The 20,952-nt window shown below is 49.5% G+C and overlaps 12 protein-coding genes across 12 annotated transcripts; 6 read left to right on the top strand and 6 right to left on the bottom strand.

Moving 5' to 3' along the window:
* Positions 1 to 151: 151 nt before the first annotated feature.
* On the bottom strand, positions 152 to 3,628 carry PICMEDRAFT_58283 (hypothetical protein; the record flags this gene model as incomplete). The annotated part of the gene is made up of 4 exons (XM_019163289.1): positions 152 to 337; positions 362 to 3,161; positions 3,327 to 3,513; positions 3,538 to 3,628. 4 exons carry the CDS (start codon positions 3,626 to 3,628, stop codon positions 152 to 154), a joined length of 3,264 nt encoding a protein of 1,087 aa, XP_019019045.1.
* A 1,281-nt stretch (positions 3,629 to 4,909) lies between these two features.
* PICMEDRAFT_15802 (hypothetical protein) lies at positions 4,910 to 7,338 on the top strand. Its single transcript, XM_019160974.1, has one exon. It carries the CDS (start codon positions 5,211 to 5,213, stop codon positions 7,197 to 7,199), a length of 1,989 nt encoding a protein of 662 aa, XP_019019044.1. The 5' UTR covers positions 4,910 to 5,210; the 3' UTR covers positions 7,200 to 7,338.
* Positions 7,046 to 7,783, bottom strand: PICMEDRAFT_15799 (hypothetical protein). The gene is made up of 2 exons (XM_019160972.1): positions 7,661 to 7,783; positions 7,046 to 7,591 (listed from the first exon to the last, which is right to left on the bottom strand). Exons 1-2 carry the CDS (start codon positions 7,728 to 7,730, stop codon positions 7,392 to 7,394), a joined length of 270 nt encoding a protein of 89 aa, XP_019019043.1. The 5' UTR covers positions 7,731 to 7,783; the 3' UTR covers positions 7,046 to 7,391.
* Positions 7,784 to 8,108: 325 nt separating this feature from the next.
* PICMEDRAFT_71937 (hypothetical protein) lies at positions 8,109 to 8,930 on the top strand (the record flags this gene model as incomplete). The annotated part of the gene is made up of 1 exon (XM_019164053.1): positions 8,109 to 8,930. The coding sequence occupies one exon, from the start codon at positions 8,109 to 8,111 to the stop codon at positions 8,928 to 8,930; it is 822 nt and encodes a 273-aa protein (XP_019019042.1).
* A 266-nt stretch (positions 8,931 to 9,196) lies between these two features.
* On the bottom strand, positions 9,197 to 10,718 carry PICMEDRAFT_50982 (hypothetical protein; the record flags this gene model as incomplete). Its single annotated transcript, XM_019163149.1, has 3 exons — positions 10,163 to 10,718; positions 9,416 to 10,099; positions 9,197 to 9,382 (listed from the first exon to the last, which is right to left on the bottom strand). The coding sequence occupies exons 1-3, from the start codon at positions 10,418 to 10,420 to the stop codon at positions 9,197 to 9,199; spliced, it is 1,128 nt and encodes a 375-aa protein (XP_019019041.1). The 5' UTR covers positions 10,421 to 10,718.
* PICMEDRAFT_121304 (hypothetical protein) lies at positions 10,560 to 11,172 on the bottom strand. The gene has a single exon (XM_019159886.1). It carries the CDS (start codon positions 11,035 to 11,037, stop codon positions 10,699 to 10,701), a length of 339 nt encoding a protein of 112 aa, XP_019019040.1. The 5' UTR covers positions 11,038 to 11,172; the 3' UTR covers positions 10,560 to 10,698.
* A 185-nt stretch (positions 11,173 to 11,357) lies between these two features.
* PICMEDRAFT_71935 (hypothetical protein) lies at positions 11,358 to 13,091 on the top strand (the record flags this gene model as incomplete). The annotated part of the gene is made up of 1 exon (XM_019164052.1): positions 11,358 to 13,091. One exon carries the CDS (start codon positions 11,358 to 11,360, stop codon positions 13,089 to 13,091), a length of 1,734 nt encoding a protein of 577 aa, XP_019019039.1.
* A 72-nt stretch (positions 13,092 to 13,163) lies between these two features.
* PICMEDRAFT_71934 (hypothetical protein) lies at positions 13,164 to 14,753 on the bottom strand (the record flags this gene model as incomplete). The annotated part of the gene is made up of 1 exon (XM_019164051.1): positions 13,164 to 14,753. The coding sequence occupies one exon, from the start codon at positions 14,751 to 14,753 to the stop codon at positions 13,164 to 13,166; it is 1,590 nt and encodes a 529-aa protein (XP_019019038.1).
* A 405-nt stretch (positions 14,754 to 15,158) lies between these two features.
* Positions 15,159 to 16,578, top strand: PICMEDRAFT_15794 (hypothetical protein). Its single transcript, XM_019160971.1, has one exon. It carries the CDS (start codon positions 15,231 to 15,233, stop codon positions 16,527 to 16,529), a length of 1,299 nt encoding a protein of 432 aa, XP_019019037.1. The 5' UTR covers positions 15,159 to 15,230; the 3' UTR covers positions 16,530 to 16,578.
* A 142-nt stretch (positions 16,579 to 16,720) lies between these two features.
* On the top strand, positions 16,721 to 17,910 carry PICMEDRAFT_15793 (hypothetical protein). Its single transcript, XM_019160970.1, has one exon. The coding sequence runs from the start codon at positions 16,759 to 16,761 to the stop codon at positions 17,785 to 17,787; it is 1,029 nt and encodes a 342-aa protein (XP_019019036.1). The 5' UTR covers positions 16,721 to 16,758; the 3' UTR covers positions 17,788 to 17,910.
* A 351-nt stretch (positions 17,911 to 18,261) lies between these two features.
* PICMEDRAFT_71931 (hypothetical protein) lies at positions 18,262 to 19,290 on the top strand (the record flags this gene model as incomplete). Its single annotated transcript, XM_019164050.1, has 1 exon — positions 18,262 to 19,290. The coding sequence occupies one exon, from the start codon at positions 18,262 to 18,264 to the stop codon at positions 19,288 to 19,290; it is 1,029 nt and encodes a 342-aa protein (XP_019019035.1).
* Positions 19,291 to 19,416: 126 nt separating this feature from the next.
* Positions 19,417 to 20,774, bottom strand: PICMEDRAFT_32191 (hypothetical protein; the record flags this gene model as incomplete). The annotated part of the gene is made up of 2 exons (XM_019162749.1): positions 19,417 to 20,622; positions 20,697 to 20,774. The coding sequence occupies 2 exons, from the start codon at positions 20,772 to 20,774 to the stop codon at positions 19,417 to 19,419; spliced, it is 1,284 nt and encodes a 427-aa protein (XP_019019034.1).
* Positions 20,775 to 20,952: the final 178 nt, after the last annotated feature.

The raw sequence follows: 20,952 nt of genomic DNA, 5'->3' as shown, positions 1-20,952 counted from the left end.
CAAACTTCAATTCAGAAACATGACGTAAACATAAACCTAGACATCAACGGGAGCATAAAACATAAACAAAAACAAAAAAAAATACAAATTGGATACGAGTGAGATCAGCGTGGTAACACTGGTTAGTGACTTATATCAAAATCGACATTGATTACCTCTTTCCTTGTGTCTCGCAAAACGGATTCAAAACACGAACAGTTAAGCACGGCAAAGACATTCCAATTTCACTTCTTAGAATGACTGGAACTTTATCCAGGAGCTTGATTTCTTGAATGTGGTTTGTTCCTTCTACTTCAACATTCAAATTTTTCAAGTACGGGGCTAATGGGTTTTCGCCCTCTTGTGGCAATAAAATGTCGACATGAGGAGGTTTCAACTTCAGATTGTTTAGCTTCTCATACATTTCATCGCTGAGCAATCCACAGTTACTTTTAGAAGAATCATCCTGGCTTTTGGCAACATCTAAAGCAGGTATTCTAAATTTGTTTTTTATGGAGGCTCTATAGGACAAAGGTTCATTTTCATCAGCTGGAATAAATGTCGAAGAGTCAACATTGGGATCCCAGAAAAGCTTCAAAACTTTGTTTACCTTATCAAATTCAGCTTTTGAAAGTGGTAACTGGTCACCATGAACTCTTTTCTCAATACCAAATTCTGGTAAATAAACATCGAATGCTGATTCGTAAACTTGTAAAACAATACCACTACAAAGCACTTGACCTGTTTCGCTGCTCATATCATTAATCGTCTGGCATAGCAAAAGATGAATAGCTTGCTCTTGTGTGGCATTAGCACAATCTTTCTTGAAATTACAATAATCGCTAATGACCTTCAGGGAATCAACATCATCAGTGTAGTTATCAACCGTATTATTGATAACATGCTTGAGTTGCCTATGAACAATGATATCGGCATATCTCCTCAGTGGGGCATTAAAATGGGTATATGTTGGTAAGTTGAGAAGATAATGACTCAATTCTTGATCAGTTTTACCTGCAATAACATATTTACCTCTGCCCATACATTTAACAAGAATCGTTTCCACGGCCTCTCTTTTAAGTGGCTCGTCGATACTTAAAATAGAGTTCTGAAAGCTTCCGGCATTGGTGGTGTTAAGTTCCACACCAAGCTGGGCAATTTTGCTTTGATAGTACTCAAACTTGTTCAAAGTTGGAATAGGAAATCTTCTTAAGAATGCCCTACCACCCAAGGCAGAGTGAATCTTTTGTGCAACAGCTGCATTTACATTGTGGAAAATTTCGTCTATAATAAAAGTGGATTCAATGTTATCGTAGATGTTCAAAGATAATTTCACTCTTTCGTCATCCAATTGATCAAGTAGAGGTAGCATATTTTTAGTGTTCAAGGTTGGATTGTACAAACGCTTTCTTTTCAACCGAGAAGCAATCAACGCCATAGATGCAAAATAACTTGAAATAGCACTGTCGTTTTTATGATTCGAATCTTCCAGATCAGTCAAAATTTTATCAATCTCTTCATAATTAACTCTTTTGGATGGCTTGATTTCAGTTTCACCCATCCAAACATTCTCAATCTCAAAAGTTAAGGAATCAATTTCGAAAACAACTGATAATGCAGGAGAGTTTGAGGCTTCGTTGAAAGAAATCAATTTATTGATATTGTCAGGAAACAAATTAACGCTCTTCTGTGGTAAAAAGACACCGTGAGATCTTTTTTTGGCCCGCTTGTCTAAGTTAGTGTCATTCAAAACATATTCACTGACATCAAGAATATGAACACCTAATTCGATCTTATTGCCATCAATTCCTTTAACGTGGAATGCATGATCACAAAATTGGCCGTTTTGAGAGCACGCAATAATGTAATCATCGTTAAATTGTTTTCTATTTGAGTTTGAGAGAATATAATCAGTATTAGGGAAGTCCATCATATACTTTTCTTGCCCATCAATATATTCATCACACATGAAATTGTTATCTCTTAGAATAGATTCAACTTCAACAGCAGCATCGTCAGTTGCTCCCAATCTGGCAACTAGTGTACCAAACGGATGCAAAGAAGTGATTGGCCACCTTTTGATCGAAGCAATAAAAGTTTGATTTGCATATTTATCGTGATTTTCAACAAAGTCTTTTGGAGCTTGTTCTGTTGGAATGGCGATCAATGGAACCTTTTTATCGATTGGCTTGAACCAAACAATTTTTGGCTTTGGCCTGTTATCGTTATCATGATTCGATGATTTCTTATCACTGTCATTGTCCTTTTCCTTCTCCTTTTTAGCTGCTTGAGAGGGGCGCAATAAGCCGAGAGTGCCGGAAAATAACTGACCTGGAATACGATCGATAACAGCGACAACGTGACCCGCGTATAAAGGCTTGGCATCATCGTTGATTTCTTCTTCCTCAACCAATAGCAACGATTGACCTTCAACTTCGACGTCGTCGTTCTTCTTCTGGATTGGTCTTTGTTTCAAAGAGTTTTTTCTGTTCAAGCTTCCGGAATTGGAGGCTGGGTATGATGAGTTAGATTGCTCATTTATATTAGAGGAAGTACTGGCATCATTATGAACATCATCATTCAAATCAGAGTTGAACTTGGTGTCTTTTCTTCTTTTCTTTTCTTCCTTTTCACGTTTGGAGGACCAAACTTCATCTACGACTAATAATTCGATTGCAACTAAATCTCCTTCCAAAGCTCTATTTCTGTCTTTAGAACCACAAATAAATATATCGGCATCCAACAAACCATCGGTGGAAACATACGCATCAGATCTATTTTTCTTGTTGACACGTAAAATACCAGTGACTAGCTTACCTTCGTTGATGAGATCAGGTAACGAATTTTGAGGCAAATATGGGGCGAAAAGTGATTTTCTTTGACCTTGATTAAATTGAGAAATCGATGAAATGGAACCACCGTAAGAGTTTCTGGAACGATGACCTGGTAAAAAAGCTGGAGATTCAAAATTGCTCACACTGTTGCTGTTGTTATTGTGGGTAGGGGTTGCAGGTTGTTGCTTTCTCCAGTTTGAGCTTAAATCTGAACCAGTGCTTCTATGGCCCAAACCACTCGGTTGATGTCTTTCTACGAAAGCAGGTTGGGGAGGCTGTAAAGTCTGAGAAGGATCTTTTGGTGGAAACTGGAAACTCCTTTGAGGAGATCTATCCGAAAAACTTGATCTATTTCTTGAGTGCAGCCTTGTGGAGTTTGTGTTGGTACTATCAGAAGCCTCATCCAATTTGGGCGAGCCGGGGAACTTGAAGACAGGAGGGTTGAGTAAACCCGCTGAAACTGTTTCAGGTTCGTCATTTTGCTCATCAACCTGAATAGTGGAAGATAAAGACAGTTTTGAAGGAGAGTTGTGGTATCTTTGGGCATGAGCTTCTGCAGCAGCCTTCTTAGCTTCAGCCAAGCCTAGAGAATGTCTTCTGGTATGACCCAGAGCTTGAGGCCTCGAGTCAGTCTTAGAAAAAGGGATGCTACCGACGGAAGTAATAGAAGATTGTGATCTTCTGTGGTTTCTTGGGGAAGCTGCGCCGGTATTAGTATTGACACTTTCTTGTTCTTGTTGCTGGTAGGGACTATTTGAGGAAGATCTTCTATGGTGAGCGCTTCTGTTGGTTGGAGCAGGCGGCTGTAGGCTCATATTCTGAAAATTGAACGCATTTTGGGACTGCTGCAACCCAGTTTGCTGATTCAACTGTTGCTGCTGTTGTTGTAAAATCTGTTGCTGCTGTGCTTGAACGATCTCAAGCTGTCGTTGCAAGCTCAATTGCTCCACTGTATTTAAAAGGAAAAGTATATGTTAGTAAACACGTTGTTGAGAAAGTAGATCGGTTAAAGAAACATGCAAAACGTACACATCAACGTAGTCAATTCACTTGGGGATCTTCTGTGTGCAACGTGGATTGTCTTTGGTTTGTTTCCAGTTGTTTTGACAGTAGACTGTTGGTTGAGGTTCGAGTTGGGAGAGCCTGATTGGTAAGGATTGGACTGGTTGTTGTATTTATCCATGTTTTGGGGTGGCTTCTTATGTATGTTGTTCTTTCTGTTTCAATAAATAGTGTTTTTTTTGAGAATAAAGCAGATATGTTTCGAATTGAGAGAGGGAACACGGATGTGGGAGTGAAGGTCAAGCTGTACAAAGAAAGTCAAATACAGCTTGGATGATTGCTTGTTTCAAACCGGAGGAAAATACTGGCCGACAAACAACGGTAAGTTCGGATATGTATCCGCTGAGATGAATACGGAGCTGAGATTAATGAAGAAGTCAGAGACAGGGTATTATTTAGCTAAATGAGAGATTGGTATGGGTGGGCAGGATATCTGATGCGATTGTGTCAATTGTTCCTATTCCTGTGCCTGTGTGTGCCGGTGCCGGGATTGTGTTTGACAGTGGATGAAGCGGAAAAGGGGAATGTGTTTGAAGAGAAGGGAGAGAAGACAACGCTAATCGACTGTGGGAGGGGCCTGCAGAGCAATTGGAGAACACTTGATAGGAGAAGAGTGCAACTGGAGGGTTGACGGGGAACAGATAGCAGCCTGCGCAGAAACACAACCAGAGCAGGAAAGCATAAAAGTGGTCGTCCACAGAAGGCAAATAATGGAACGGCCTCTAACCCTATGCTGGTGGAAAATTCATCCCGATTGTGGACGGGGGAGAGGAGGCAGGGGATTGAATCTTGATGACATAACGAGGTTTAAAATTAGCAGGCGCCGGGCCTCGCCCCTTTGGCAGCGCCAAGAGAAATTGGGCCGATCGACTGAGCTGGGTTTTTTTGCCGCTTTCCGCTTTGGGCTAGAAGCTGTCCATGCAACGCGGTGAGAGGCCATTTCGACTTTTCAGACATGAATTTTCAGTCTGGTAACTTCACCAGATCCTTCCGGCACAGGATCGGAGCGATCTGAGATGGCAGCAACGACAGCAGTGACTGCATCTGGGTATGTATATAATTTTTTGATAGCGGTAGGGGGTGGCTAGCGAGAGTATTGCAGATCGGGGGCAGGGAAAGGTGTTTTTCGTCCAATTCTATGACCGTATACAAACGCATCCAGGGTTTGTTTCATGTTTTTTTCCTCGCAAAAAGCTTGCCTGAGAACGCACCGATTAGGAAATTGGGTCGATAAACACGGACACAACCGGACCTGCGCAGGGAAAGAACCTGATACTAACAGTAGGTCTGTTGATGCAGACTGCGACTTGATTTTTGGCAGCAGTAGACACCTAGATGACTTCTTCGACGGTTCTGGTGACCAGCAGCGAGACGAAAAATGACAAGGATGGCGCTAACGGCAGCACTCTGCCCCACAGTAAGAAGGAGAACCACACCCGTCACCTGTACCGATATCAGGCGACGAGAATGGTCTCGAACTTAGACGAGGTGAGGACGTTTGTGGACCCGCTGGACGAATCCAACGTGTTTGATCCTGCGACGCTGTTCCACTACTGCAACTTGATCCTCGATCAATACCCCAATGAGAACGCAACGCTAGCCGTATTTCAGGACGATCTGAATTATGGCCCCCAGGGTGAGGACGTTGCAATATACTTCCACCCTTTCGAGTGGAAGGGTCAGTGGCATCTGGCTATTGGTTTCACCCAGTATGAGAAAATATTGTTCGTTAACTGTTCGGACTACAGTCTCAGTGAAGATAGCAGCCGAGCTGAGGATTACCCTTCTTTTTCGGGCAAAACCTCCCTCAGGATACAAGACTTCGTGGTGTTCTTCAAGCAGAAACTATCGATCAACTCTCTTCGGTACCCTAGACTTTACACAGACCTGTTCAAGCCAGCCACTGGATCAAACGCTGTCAATTTATTAACCATCATATTTGCATTTTGTTTGGACCCTGTGTCCTTGACACGGAGCTTCTGTGACCCGCAGTTTTCTCCCACAAAATTCGACATTTCCGATTTCCATCCGATAATAGCCAGCATTGATGGAGAATTTAGAGAAGAGTTGCAGCACACTAATGAGTTAAAACAGAAGGAAAAGGAAAAGCTGGTGGCAATAAAGAAGAAGGAGTCAGAACATGCAAAGAACGTTGCAAAGGAGTTGAAGCAAAAGCAGAAGCGAGAAAGAGAAGAGAGAGAACGAGTAGAGATGGAGGCGGAAATCAAAGAAAGACAAAGAATGGTCCAAGAACGAATCAGGCTGGAAAAAGAAGACCGAGAGAAAAGAGCAAAGGAGCGAGACCAACAACAACAACAGCATGATTTACACGTAGCACCAATACCTGTAGAGCACGAGGTGAATGGCGATGTTCAGACAAAGATTGGAGACAGCCTGAGCACTATCCAGCGAGAAAAAGTGAAGGATGAAGAGCTTGAAACCATAGTGAAAAGACAGAAAACAAGGTCAAGGTTGGGTAAATCGATATCAGCTCCGATTGAAATCAACGATTTAGAGGATAGTGATGACGCTAGTGAAGAAGAAAAACTACCAGTCAAGACCCAAGATGTATCCCGCAAGGAAACTGAAGAGACTTTGAGACAAAGGTTTCAACCGGTGTACGCCCTAGAATTCAAAAAGCACATTTTACATTCGGAGTTGTTTGGCGACATCACAAAGATTGATTTGATGTATAGTTTCATACGCCAATTTTCTTACGATCCGCTGATGAACGCTTTGTTATACCGGGATGGATCTGCCGACAGATCGAAAAAAAGCATGTTTGAGCTTAGAAAAAGTCTTGTTGTGACATATAAGAGACGCATGAAGCAGGAGTTTGATGAGTCCAAATTTGAAAAAATCATGGAGACAGACTCTCTTAACCAGATCATACCGTTGATTTTTGAAAATGGTAGCATTTTTCTTGTTAACATCAAAACCTCGGACAAGTTCAACTGCATAGTCAAACTGATCTGCATAACGAACAGGCTAAACCGATCCGAGAGAGAGATCATGAAAAACTACGCCTTCAGAAGGTTAATCGAGATGCATGTTGCCAAATATAATCGGCTAGTCCTTAAGATCAGAACATCGATCATTGCTGTAAAACAGTCTGAGTTTTACAAGGTTGCAATGGCCTCATTCTGCGTTTTGCAGCGCATTCTATGGAAGAACAAATTCGATCTTACATACAAGCCGAAAGTCGAGAATTTAGAAAGCTACAATGTATACTTCCAAAAGATGATGGAGGGCATTGAAACGAGTGACATGCTCGCAACAGAGTTGAATCTGAAAAGAATTGTAAAGTACAGCTTAGCAGGTTGATTGATCAGCCAGTGGAACTAGAAAGAAACTGTAGTCAAAATGACGATGTAGAAATAAGTAACAATAAATTGTATTATTTTGTTGGTTTGCACCACCACCTATAGAGTATAAAGCATAGAACTTATAATTTGATGGAGATGGCTCTGGTTATAATAAATAAGGAATGTATAGACGGCATGTAGGAATACGGTTCTATTTGATGAGAACGTCTGCACCACCGGTTAAAACGTCTTCGATCTCGATTTCATCAAGTGGGACATATCTAAATCTCTTGGAAAGGTTATTCCTCGATTGGAAAGCAACAGCAGCGCCCGAGCTTGCAGCCGATGATCCAGCAGACCCTGGTCTCAAACCTGCTGGTGCACAGGGATGGATGGTTGCTGGTGTGTGGGCTGAATTAAAAATATGCGGATGTTAGTACTAGACTTGAGTTGATGAACTTTTTTATGAACCACACGTACCAGCTGTGTGTGGACCCCCGACGAATTTGATCAAGGGGACACGTTGAAGCACTCTCAATGTAGCTCTCATATTTTTGTCTTTTGTTTGCTTTATGTTAAAAGGGGCAGAACAACCAAACTGCACCTGGCATCTGGTCAGGGTATCCCCAGTTTCTTAGCCTCTCCATCAATAGGGAAACACCCATCAACACCACCCATGTAAGACCGACATCGACTCCGTGATTATGTCAGCAAAAAAGGGTCAGGAGACGATCGACCCATTTTTTTGGAAGCTTAGATATTTTCCCTCTGTCGAATCTGCTCGCTATAGGCGTGCATGGCGATTTTGCCCTCCTTCTAATGATTTCATAGGAGGATGAAGGTTGATTTGATGGATACGTTTGAGGCATTGACTGCAGATTGGGTGCATTCGACAAGGATAACCATCGGAAAGAAAGATATATAAATAATGAATCACGATCCATTCCATTGGGGTAGACCATCGGCTGACGCCTATGGAGAATACAACTATAACATTGCCCATGCATCGAATGCAGACCGGAGCACATCGACGAACTCGGAATTCCCAAGAATGCACACTCAACAACCAATGATTACTGGTACCTCTGTGATTGCAATCAAATACAAGGACGGTATTGTGATGGCAGCCGATCACATGGGATCTTTTGGTTCCTTGATGAAGTTGGACGATTTGCAAAGAATAATACCTGTCGGCAAGAGTGCAGCTGTTGGTATTTCCGGAGATATTAGTGATTTCCAATATTTGGAGCGTCTATTGGACGATCTTGAGATTGAGGACTCGTATGACATGGAGAGTGACAATCTGAAAGCCGATTATCTATCTGAATATTTGACCCGCGTGATGTACAACAGGAGATCCAAGATGAACCCACTCTGGAACGCAATCATAGTGGCGGGTTTTGATGCGAAGGGGGAATTGGTACTAAAACATGTTGATCTTCTAGGTGTGTCGTACTCCTCACCAACGTTAGCAACTGGTTTTGGTAATCATTTGGCGATTCCACTTTTGAGAAAGAAGGTGGACAGTGAGGAAGACGTCCAGAAGTTAAGCAAAGAGGATGCGATCCAGACTGTGAAGGACTGTATGAAGGTTCTCTTTTACCGTGATGCGAGATCATGGGACAAGTATTCGATGTGTGTCATAGAGAAGTCGACCCAATCTATCAAGATAGAGAAAGACGTTGCCGTTGAGGGGATGAGATGGGACTTTGCCCAGCATATCACCGGTTATGGTATTCCTCAGCCGTAGGTATGTATCGTTGTATAGTTTAGACCTTCTAGGAGTATGACTTTTTCTCTTTCGCCAATGCTTGACTCTGTGTCTATGAAAAGTTACAAAAAAGGGAGGTAGGAAAGGCACTCCAGAGACAAGCGAGAAATAAAGTAATAGTAGTATATAAGCACTTTGATACGGATATCTCTAAAAGGCGTGTCTTGGGGACGGGGAAAGATACAAGAGGGGACGTAGAAACAAAGGTAACGTATGTGTGGGGGGGGGAGGGATTTCTGATCTCATCACAACACAAATGACAAGCCCGACAAGGCCATCGTGAAATTGATTTTGAGGTTGAAATTCGTGTTGAGAGTGTTGAGCCTCTGCAAAATGAGGCATCTGGGGTTCACGTCGTCCAGCGTTTCCTTCACGTGTATGATGATGACATTGAAGCCGGCCAAGGGCTGGTAGCGGGACCCAATGTACGTCTCGTGGTCGTGTTGCAAGTCCTGCGCCGCCACGTCGGGGTACCGGAGATCGACACACAATTTGCGTAGCGTCGAGAGCTCGTAGATCAAGTTGAAGGGGGTCATGTGGCCAAACAAGGGCGGCGGCTTGTCCACGGTGGAGCACTCAATGACAATGGTGTTGAGCTTGTTTGCTGTTATGAGCGGGGCCGCGTGTGTCCAGATGACTTTGTTGTAGTTGCAGTTGGCGACGACGTCAGACTCGACGTCGCCAAAAAGGAGGATGCTTGAGTCGTGCTTGGTGTCGGTGATGAGAAAGGCGGTGCTTATATATCGGCTGCCTGATGCTGTGATGCCGTGGGAAACCTTGAAGGGGGTGATGCTATATCGCCTGGAGATATCTGTGACCCGGACGCTGTCTGCGAGCTGGTGGAGGGCGATGATGCCCATGCTGACCAGGTCGGGCCACACGCGGCCATTGAAGAGGTTGTCTTTGATCGAGGCGACTGTGTCTGGAAGGCCGTAGACGGCCTTGGGCGAGGAGAAGGCCGGCGAGTTGATGACCAAGCTGGCGACGTGGTCCAAGTGTGGGTGGGTGATGAGGTAGGCGTCGATGGAGTTGAGCACATCGTCTGCGAGCTGGAGACTCGACCTCGTACCGGCGGCCGCCGTCCGGAGAGCCCGCAGCGGCGCCGTGATGGCCAGGTTCTGTGTGTTGACGTAAGTGGCAATGAGGTCCTTGATCGACGTGGCCCCGGACTCGGACCCAGACCCGGTCGCTGGCTTGGCCGCAGAGGTGACCTGGTTCTGCGGGTAGAGCTCCAACAAAAAGCACGACTCCATGTAGGAGGAGCTGTTCTGCAGGATGTCGACGAGGGACGTCAAGCCCGTGCCGGCGTCAATGACTAGCAGGGCGCCCTCTGCTGCGCCGTCCTGCGACACAATCGCAGCGTAGTCCACGTCGGTGGGCTTGAGCATGAAGGAGCACGTTTTCCCTGATATGGGGCCGCCCGAGCAGCCCAAGATGGTGAGCTCGAACACGCCTCGGTTGGTAGGCATGAGGTAGCTGATGGTGCTGGCGTCGATGGTAGTCTGACGTCTTCCTGATAGAAGCTTCCTCGGTTTCCGTGCGTTGCAATTCTCTTGTTTTCGTCCTTCGTGAAGGCCTGCCCAGTGTCCGTTGCGAGATTCTTCCTATCAGCGTAAGCTTCGCCCGCTTTCGGCCCTTATCTTTTTCTGCCCGCTGTTCTTCTCGGTCGGCCGTGCACACGCTCGGACACACGCTACGCTCTCTACTTCTGCCCAGGGGTATCCCTAATGCAAGCAAACCTTCACACCTATACAGGACTGCCTTGCTGCCTGCCACTGGCCACTGGAAGTGGCCCCTGCACCTGTTTCTTCACTCTCATTCCCATTCTTATTTCCATCCCCATCCCTTGCCCCACCTCCCACTTTCTCTCCCGGGCTGCTGCCTCCCCGGCTGCTGCCTCCCGCCGTCTGCCGCAGCCACAGCCGGCTCTGCGTGGGAACCAATCCTGCAGAGGATGCCCTCCCGATAGTGTGCATGGAAACTTCCATGCCGGAGCTGCAGCCGCCGTGCTGCGGCCCGCTGCAGCAGATGCCTCTCGCATGCGGCGGCTCCGCTGCATGGAAGATCGGTGCGCGACTAGCGCCATTGCACCGGGAAAAGCGACGCGTCGATTAATGCTGCAACCAGCACGGTTTGGGTCGATCGACGTTTTGGGCGCGCCGACGCGCCGATCGGCGCGTCGGCACGGTTTTTCTTGTTTTCTCGTATTATCTGGCAATTTCTCAATCTGTTGGCGACATCGCTGCTGATACGACTTTGGGAAAAATAGAGAAAGCTTATCACGTGGAGTCAGAAAAGTCTGTGGATGAGTCGGAGAAAGGTATGGAACGGAGTATTGGTCAGAAACTTCAGAGCAGAGCAGAGCAGAGCAGAAGGCACTGAAGGATGGAAGACAGTGCTGACGCTATGCTGGGCAGGGCGCAGCATAGGGCAAGTGCAAAAGTGAAAGTGAGGCGGTCGAAGTCCGGCTGCATCAACTGCAGGAGAAGGAAGAAGAAATGCGACGAGATCAAACCGATCTGCACGGGCTGTCTGAACAGAAACATCGTTTGCGAGTATCGACAGTTGTCTAGCGACATCCTCAGGTTTGCCGGCGAAATCGACACGCCGTCTCTGCCGGCGTCGGCCGCCGCAGGGACGCAGATCTCCTCCGGCAAAATCAGCTCGATCTCGAGTCTCCGCAGCCTGGTCGGAGACACCGTGATGCGGATCCTCGAGAACAACACCTCGACGCTGAACAGCTTGTTTGGAAGCAGTGGGATCGCCGCTGTGGGTGCCGGCGGCGAGGGCGACGATGACGGCACAACGGGTGCCATCGCCTCGCTCGACGAGCTGCTACCCTACGACACAGACTTCCTCAACCTGATCTTCGAGGACCAACCCCAGTACCTCCACCTCTTCTCGAACCCGACGCCATCGATTCCAGGCTCGCTAGAGATCAAACTCCCTGTGGCGCTCTCCTCGGAGGAGCTCTCCTACTTTGAGTTCTACTGCAAGAGCATTCTCCCGGATCTGTCCATCCTGCCCCAGGAGTTCAACTATTATTCCAAGATCTACGTGCCCATCGCGTTCAAGGAGAAGTCTGTGCTTTACACGCTTGTCGGCTGGGGTTGCCGCATGCGCAAGAACGTCAACTTGAACTTCCAGATCGAAAACGTCGAGGCCGACAGCTACATCAACAAGGTAAACGATCTCATGTCGCACAACGAGCTCAGTCTCGACCGTGAGAAGTTCATCACCAACTTTGTCTGCTACATGCTTTTGGTGTGCATGGAGATCTCCTTTGGCGACACCTCGAAATGGTCGCACTACTTTACGTGCTGCTTTAATATGATCAACAAGATGCCCGGAAACTTCAGGTACTTGTCCTCGACATGCTCCATCGAGGGGAACTTGCTTGCGGAGAACTTCGCCTATTTTGACGTCTTGGCCTCCCAGTCTAACGAGAATGGGACTTTTTACCCGATGTCGGACTACCACGATCTTTTCAGCCAGAACAACACAACGAAGATTGTTCACGATCCCTTACAAGGATGCATCAGACCAGTGATTTTGCTGATCGGGGAGATTGTCAGTATGCTTGTTGAGTACAGCTCCTTGCAGGTGAGTCTAGACCTCCCCGAGTGTGACAAGTACGAGCTGATCAACAAGATGCTAGACAGGTCCGATAAGTTGGACAAGATGATTCGTTTTGCCAAGCCAGACCTCTCCTGTCTCCAGTACTTGAATAGCCCCGACGAGTTAGAGTCGCATTTGACGCTCTTTGAGGTGTATCAGTTGTCTTCCCAGATATATCTCCGGCAGGTGATCCGCAAAATTCCGCCCGTAGTGCCGGAAGTGCAGGTACTAGCGTATAACTTGAGAGAGGACCTTAAAATTTTGGTCAAGAGTGCCAAGCTGAAAAACAGTTTAGCATTTCCGATGCTCTTGCTGGGCATCAGCTCGACTTCGAACGAGGACAGGAAAGAGGTTTCCAAGATGTTCAAGTCTTTAATACAGTCGTGTGGGTATCTGAGCAGCTACCAGAAGTTGCTCATTGTGGTGCAAAAAATATGGACTCTGAACAACAACGGTTCGTTGTATGTGGACTGGTTCCGGGTGACGAAGCAACTCGGATGGAGGTTGAACTTGGGGAGGTAAGCTTGGGATTATTTTTTTTTTCTTATAGATATAAATTACACAAAAAAAGAGCAAAAGAATGAGTGGAGAATACTACTGTATCTTTTCAGTTGTGGACTCAGCAGCCTGGACGCTTTCACCGCAGTAGTTGTCGAGCTCTGCGCCGACGATGTCATCGAGGTCGGGTCTTTTGCCTGACTCAAAGTCCATATCGGAACATTTGATAAAGCCGGACTTGAAGTAGAACATGTCATAGCAGAACCAGATGATGAAGAACAATGGAAGCATGATGTAGCCGTCGATAAAAGTTTTGTAGTCAAAAGGTTTGAAAGCGGACCAGCTCTGGACGAGCGTGAGCACGACCCCGATGACGATGGCGACGTAGTTGACCCAGGGAAAGAACATGGCCTTATAAGGCAAAGCGTCCAAGGAGTAGCCCTGGGCGACCCAGCCTTTCCTGAACCTGAGGTGGGTGATCGATATCGAGGTCCAGACCATGAAGCAGGCAACACCGGAGACGGAGACGATGTACGAGTATGCCACGGAGGAGCCCGAGGAGTACGAGAGGATGGAGAGAAAGCCAAAGATGTGCACAAAATGGATGGCGACGTAAGGGACACCTCTGCTGTTGACGGTGGTGAAGATCTTCGGGCCGTAGCCGGCCTTAGACCAGGTGAAGAGGGCCCGGGAGCCGAAGTAGATGGCGGAGTTGATTGAGGAGAAACAGGTGATCCAGATCATGGTGGTGACAAAGTACTTGGACCCGGGCCAGCCGGCTTCGGTCATGGCGATCGTCATTGGGGAGCGCATGACCTTGTCCGCGCCGTTCAACATGGGGTCGTTGTAGGGGACGGTGATGCCGTAGAAGATGGACAAGCCGAAGTAGACGAAGAAGACCCGGAAGACCGTGCTTCTGACAGCGGTGGGGATGGCCTTTCTGGGGTTTCTGGCCTCTGCGGCGACGATGGAGATGCCCTCGATGCCGGCGTAGAAGACGCCGGCGTAGACAAAGGAGTTGGCGATGCCCTTGAAGCCGGACTTGAGCGGGTAGTTTTTGAAGGGGTTGTCGGGCTTGTGGCCGGGGATGCCGCCTGCTGCGTAGATGATGGCGAAGAGGTAGAAGCCGGAGAGGAAGGCCAACTTGAGGAAGCCGAGAACGTACTCGCACTCGCCCCACCAGGAGACGTTGAGGCACTGGAACATGGTGAAGACAAACCAGAAGATGAGGTACCAGCCCCAGGTGGGCACGGTGGACGAGTAGGTTTCGAGCGACGAGGTGAGCGACGTGTACTCCGCGATGATGTTGGTGATCCAGATGATGACGTAGTAGGCGGCGACGGTGGCCCCGAAGCCCTTGGAGACGTATTTGGACGCCAGGATCGCGAAGTTCTGGTCGAACGCGGCGTTCATCTCGCCGATGGAGTTCATCATCGACAGCACGAGGATGCCCACGATGGCGAACCCTGCGAGCAGCCCCACGGGCCCGCCCGACGCCAGCGCGCTGCCCATTCCGACGAACACCCCGGGTCCGATGATCCCGCAGAGCGCTATGAGGTTGATCATTCTGTTCTTGAGACCCGCCTTCAACCCGGAGTCCAGGATCTCGTCCCCGGCCTTGTTTTCGTGGTAGGCCTGCGACAGCTGCGCCTCGACCGTCATCTGCGACGTTGCCTTGGAGAGCATTCTGCTAGTACTGCCTGTCTTGGTGCTGCAACCTAGCGATGGTTTCTACACTTCTCTTCACCGCCCCTGCAGCCTTGCGACCGCCCCTTGCCAAACCGCTCCGGGCCTGCCCAACTTTATAGCTGCTGCTCTGACCCACCTGCTTATCAGGACCCAGCTTCCCCGGACCCACGTCAACGGCCCCGCGGCCCCTGGCTGCCTCAACCCGCGCTGTCAACCTGCGCGGCTGGCTTATCTAGGCGCCGCCGCCGCCCCCCGCCGGCGCCAGCTGAGCCGCGGCACGATGCGCCCAACGGCGCTTAGCAGTCGTCGGCCCGACCCGCCGGCGCCCGCCGAGCTTTTCGCGTCCGCCGGCCGGGGCGCCCGCCCCCTATATAAGGCCCCGCGCCTGCCGTGGGAGAGCCAGCCCGGTCCGGCGCACCACGTCTGTTTCCCCCCCCCTCTCCCCGCGACACCCTCTGCTCCGCAATCCGCCCCATGGACGCACACACACAAATCCCCCCCGGCACAGACATCGAGCGCCGGTTCGAGGCGCTCAGCAAGCGTTTCCCCATCGTCGACACGCACAACGACTTCCCCTACGCGCTGCGGATGCAGCTGCACTACGAGCTGTCTTCCACGCCGCAGTTCGACTTCGACTCGCTGCTCACGTCGCACACAGACCTCGTGCGGATGCGCGAGGGCCGCATCGGGGTGCAGTTCTTCAGCTGCTGGATCGAGTGCAAGACAGACGACATCCTGTCGCAGGACTTCAACCAGCCGTCGTCCATCGTGCGCGACACGCTTGAGCAGATCGACGTGGTGCGCCGGCTCGTGGACGAGCACTCGGGCGCGCTGCGGTTCGTGCACACGGCAGACGAGGCGCTGGCGTGCTTCCAGGACCAGGGCAGCACGCAGATCGCCATCACGCTCGGCGTGGAGGGCCTGCACCAGGTGGACCTGTCGCTGGGCGTGGTGCGCCAGTACCACGCGCTGGGCGTGCGGTACATCACGCTGACGCACAACTGCGACAACCCGTTTGCCACGGCGGCGTCGTCGGTGACGGGCGGGCTCAGCGACCGCGGGCTCACGGTGTACGGGCGCGAGTGCGTGCGCGAGATGAACCGGCTCGGGATGATGGTGGACCTCAGCCACGTGTCGCACAAGACGATGCTGGACGTGCTGGCCACCACGCAGGCGCCCGTGCTGTTCTCGCACAGCTCCACGTATGCGCTCACGGCGCACGAGCGGAACGTGCGGGACGACGTGCTGCTGCTGGTGAAGAAGAACGGCGGGGTGGTGTGCATCAACTTCTTCCCCGAGTTTCTGCAGCAACGGGGCCGCGCGCGCGTCACGATCGACGACGCGGTGGCGCACATCCGGCACGTGGTGGAGCTCATCGGGTGGGACCACGTCGGGTTTGGGTCGGACTTCGACGGGATCCCGCAGGGCCCCGTCGGGCTCGAGGACGTGTCCAAGTACCCGGACCTCGTGAAGCGGGTGTGGGCCGCCACCGGCGCGTCCGAGGAGCAGGTGGCCAAGATGATGGGCATGAACGTGCTGCGGGTGTGGAAGCAGTGCGAGCTCGTGGCGGCCCGCATGCGGCAGACGCACGGGCCCGTGGACAGCAACTGGGACCAGCGCCGCTGGGTCTTCCACGAGTACTGCAAGGAGCTTCCGGAGCTCTTCCCGGGCGCGTTCGGCCTCAAGCAGAACGAGTACACGGACACGCAGACGCTTGTCAACGGCACCGCACACGACGGGTCCGAGGACGACGCTGCGCACGCCAAGAATTAGATAGCACCCTCTATAGAAGCAACAGCAGCAGACTTTCTTATCGCCCAACGGCTGCGGCGCTAAGGCCCGCCGTTTCCGCCCCGCGCGGGCCTAAGCGGCGGCCCAGCTGTGTCGGGGACCCTAGTATAAAACCCCGGCTTCCCGCCTGACGGACCCGAGGGAGCAGCGTGTCGGGGTGGACTGGAGCCCACCGCCAACCAGCCAGCAGCCAGCAGCCTTAAGCAGCACCATGTCCAACGTCGTCGTGCTTGGATCCGGCATCGTCGGCCTCTACACCACCTACTGCCTCGTCACCGAGGCAGGCGTCCCCCCTGCAAGCATCACCGTCATCGGAAAACACCTTCCAGGCGACCAGTCGATCAACTACACGTCGCCGTGGGCCGGCGGGAACTTCTCCTGCATCACGCCAAACGACCCGGAGACCCTTTCCTGGGACAAATACACCTACACACACCTCCAGGAGCTGCAGAAGAAGCTCGGCGGCGCTGCGTGCGGCCTCGACAAGAGACCCAGCACGGAGATCTGGGACGAAAACCCCAACGACAAGAAGATCGCCGCCCTCAGCCAGTACATCGAGGACTTCCGCATCATCCCCGCAGCAGAGCTTCCGGCCGGCGCCAAGTTCGGCGTCTCCCTCACGACGTGGAACTTCAACTGCCCATTCTTCCTCGCCAACTTCAAGACTTACCTCGAGAAGCTGGGCGTCACCTTCGTGAGAAAAGAGCTCACCTACGTCAGCCAGGCCTACCTCCCGGGCACGCACACCGTCTTCAACTGTACCGGTCTCGGAGCCTTCTCCCTCGACGGCGTCAAGGACTCCAAGGTCTACCCGACCAGGGGCCAGGTCGTCGTCGTCAAGGCCCCACACGTCCAGGAAAACTGTGTCCGTTGGGGTCCGACCTACGCTACCTACATCATCCCAAGACCGCACTCCAACGGTGAGCTTGTCCTCGGCGGGTTCCTTCAGAAGGGGAACTGGACCGGCGACACTTTCGAGCTCGAGACCGCAGACATCATCCGCAGAACAACAGCCTTGCTCCCTAAAATCCTCGACAAGCCTCTGGACGTCATCCGTGTTGTTGCCGGCCTGAGACCAAGCAGACAGGGTGGCCCAAGGATCGAGGTTGAACACGTCGAAGACCACCTCCTCGTCCACAACTACGGCGCTGGCGGCTACGGCTACCAGGCAGGCTTCGGCATGGCCCACAAAGCCGTCGCCCTATACTCTAAGGCCCGCAGAGATGTCGCCAAGCTCTGATCTTGTGTATCCTCTGTAATTTTGTAAAGTTGACTAAACGCAGACCACCTAGTGAAATAAACCCTAACTCTCCTCTTATCGTCCCCGGAGTGCTTCTCCGTCTCCGAGGTGCCCGCATATACCCGTCCACTAAGCGCCGCATCAAGCGCTCGCCTGCGGCTGCGGCGGAGAGAATCATGTTTCTGCGTCGGGCCATTTCACAGATTGCACCAGCAAGCGATAGTCGGTGGGTCCCGCCGCCAGTGGTCTGATACGGCGCAGGATACGGGGTCTCCGAACAGCCTAACTAGTTCTTATTACCGCTTCTTGTTCGAGTTTGTATAAAAGGAGGAAGAAGTAGTGTGTTCTGGTGCTTCAGAGAAGAAAAAAAGGAAGAGACGCAAGAGACGCAAGGAGAAGTAAGAATCTTTCAGCAAGCTGAAACTGGACACGGTAAACTTTGATTCAGATTCCCTATTTAGATATAGAAAAGAAATGTCTAACGTTGTTGTGCTAGGTTCAGGTATTGTTGGCCTCTACACTGTGTGGTCGCTGATCACAGAGGCAAAAGTCAAACCATCCAAGATTGTCGTCATTGGAGAACATCTCCCTGGTGACTTGTCAATTAACTACACGTCGCCATGGGCCGGTGGTAACTTCTCCTGTATCTCTCCTAATGATGCAGACACCCTCTCCTTTGACAAATTCACCTACACAAATGTGGCGAAGATTCAGAAGGTCCTTGGGGGCCCATCCTGCGGCTTGGACATGAAACCAAGCACCGAGTTCTGGGATGAGTATCCCGGAGACGCCAAGATCAACTCCTTGAAAGGCTACTTGAAGGATTTTAAGGTCGTCCCATCATCGGAACTACCAGCCGGAACTGCATTTGGTATCACCTTCACCACATGGAACTTCAACTGCCCTCTATTCCTTGCCAACTTCAGAACCTACCTCGAAAAGACCGGAGTATCCTTCAGAAGACAGAAACTCACTCATATCTCTCAAGCTTACCTTCCACACACCGTTGCAGTGTTCAACTGTACCGGTATTGGCGCATTCTCGCTTTCCGGTGTCAAGGACTCAAAGGTTTACCCAACAAGGGGCCAGGTCCTGGTCGTCAAGGCACCACACATCCAGGAGAACAGAATGAGATGGGGCGCAGACTATGCCACGTACATCATTCCGCGGCCAAACTCCGGCGGTAAGCTCATCCTTGGTGGCTTTTTGCAGAAAGACAACTGGACAGGTGATACATTCGAAGAGGAAACAAAGGATATTATTAAAAGAACAACCGAGCTCATGCCAAAAATCTTGGATCAGCCTTTGGAAATCTTGGCCGTTGCAGCAGGCTTGAGACCAAGTAGACACGGAGGGGTGAGGATAGAAGCAGAAAAGGTCGAAGAGAAACTTTTGATCCACAACTACGGTGCTAGTGGATATGGTTACCAGGCAGGTTTGGGTATGGGACACAAAGCAGTCCAACTGTTTCAAACAACAGGAAAGGTTTCTGCAAAACTTTAAAGTTCCAGATCCCAAACAGAATTGTTTATATATACACTACAATATTTTTCTATAATCATGGCGCCTTCTATAGCCATAATAAACAGCTTGCAAACTCTAGTCTAAAGCAAATTTATACTAACTACACTACCAGTACTTCCAAGATTCAACAGCAGTGCAGCCGATTGACGTCTCAATTTCCGTGGTATTATTAAAATTGACAAAGCTCTCCGGAGTCATGTACTGCAAAAGAGCTTCGGCAGGATCTTCCAAAAGACCTACGCCTTTACCTCCTAAAGTAGTTCTGAAAGTCTCAAAGCCATTTTGTTCAAATTTAGCAAAAAGTTTCTCGTAAGTCTCCGCATCAACATCATCCTTCAATAAGGTAATAGCACAGCCTCCACCACCTGCACCTGTCAGCTTGGTTTCCCCCATCTTCAGCTCATCACAATACAATTTGACCCTTTCTAAGTTCGGATGCGAAACACCAAGAGACACCAAAAGACCATGGTTAATTCTCATCAACTCCATCAATCTCGCCTTGGAGTCTTCGTCAAAAAATGGGCGCAACATCAAGTTGTACGCTTCTCTAGCAATGGCCTCCATCGACTCTAATATACATCCCGTCGATTTAGGGAAATCATTTACAATTCTTGCAACGTTGGAAACCAGATCCGCAGTCCTTCTAGGCGTCTTTGTGTTTGTCAAAAGCAGATTAATAGACGGCAGGTTTCTCATCGAAGTACGCACGTTGGGAACTGCGTTCTCCATTCTCTGGAACATAACCGCACCACCATGTGTAGCAACAGCATTATCAATCCCACTTGGGTTGCCATGAATACACTTTTCCCCCATATATGACCAAGCGTCAATGAACAAACATTCATCCGAATCTTTCACAATTTTGGAGTCTCTCTCCAGACCTGCCGCCTTAATATGGCCTCCAATGTAGGCAAATGCACTTGCGAGACAAACAGAAATAGAGGCAGATGAGCCTAATCCAGCTCCAATTGGCAAAGTCGACCTCACGGTAAAGGTGAGGCCATGTTCCACTTCTCCGTGACATAATGAAACAAATAAATATAAGAAACAGTATGCAGCAGCGTAGTGTAAAGGCGACGTGATTGTTGTCAACATTGGAGTCAACCCATTAACTAGTTCCGCATTAAGCTCTTCTATTGCAGGGGGTCTCCCTTGCTCATGTGTAGAAAGGTCCCACGGCATTTCGGATTTCATCCATTGATGGCTCAGTCCAATGTCAGGAAATTCCAGTCGAATATATCCTTCTGGATCGTCTTCATTCTTCGAAACCAACAAGTACGTTCTTAATGAAAGAGCAGCAGCAATAGCAGGCTATAATATCTCAAAAAGGTTGAATTAGTATTATGAAGGTGCTGAGAGGTAGGGTAGTTGATATCATGACATACTTTGTTATAAACAGCAGAGTGCTCTCCAAAAAGAATGACTTTACCTGGAGCACTTGTCAAAAAAGGATAATTCACCATTACTGGTTTTGCCTGTTAGCAGAAGAAAAAGCTTATTTGTCTTGCGATAAGTTCCTTTCTTTTATAATAAGATAGATATTAAGGTTCGGAATCATTTTCATGCTCATCAAAGCTTCGACATGTCTTCGATTAAGCGTTACCGTTTTCGTAAGCGAGATATACGACTTCAATATTGAAT

Source organism: Pichia membranifaciens (genome assembly GCF_001661235.1).
Source record: "Pichia membranifaciens NRRL Y-2026 unplaced genomic scaffold PICMEscaffold_2, whole genome shotgun sequence".
Lineage (NCBI taxonomy): Eukaryota > Fungi > Ascomycota > Pichiomycetes > Pichiales > Pichiaceae > Pichia > Pichia membranifaciens.
The sequence above is the reverse complement of the archived record's forward strand: the minus strand, read 5'-3'. Positions and strand labels throughout refer to the sequence as shown.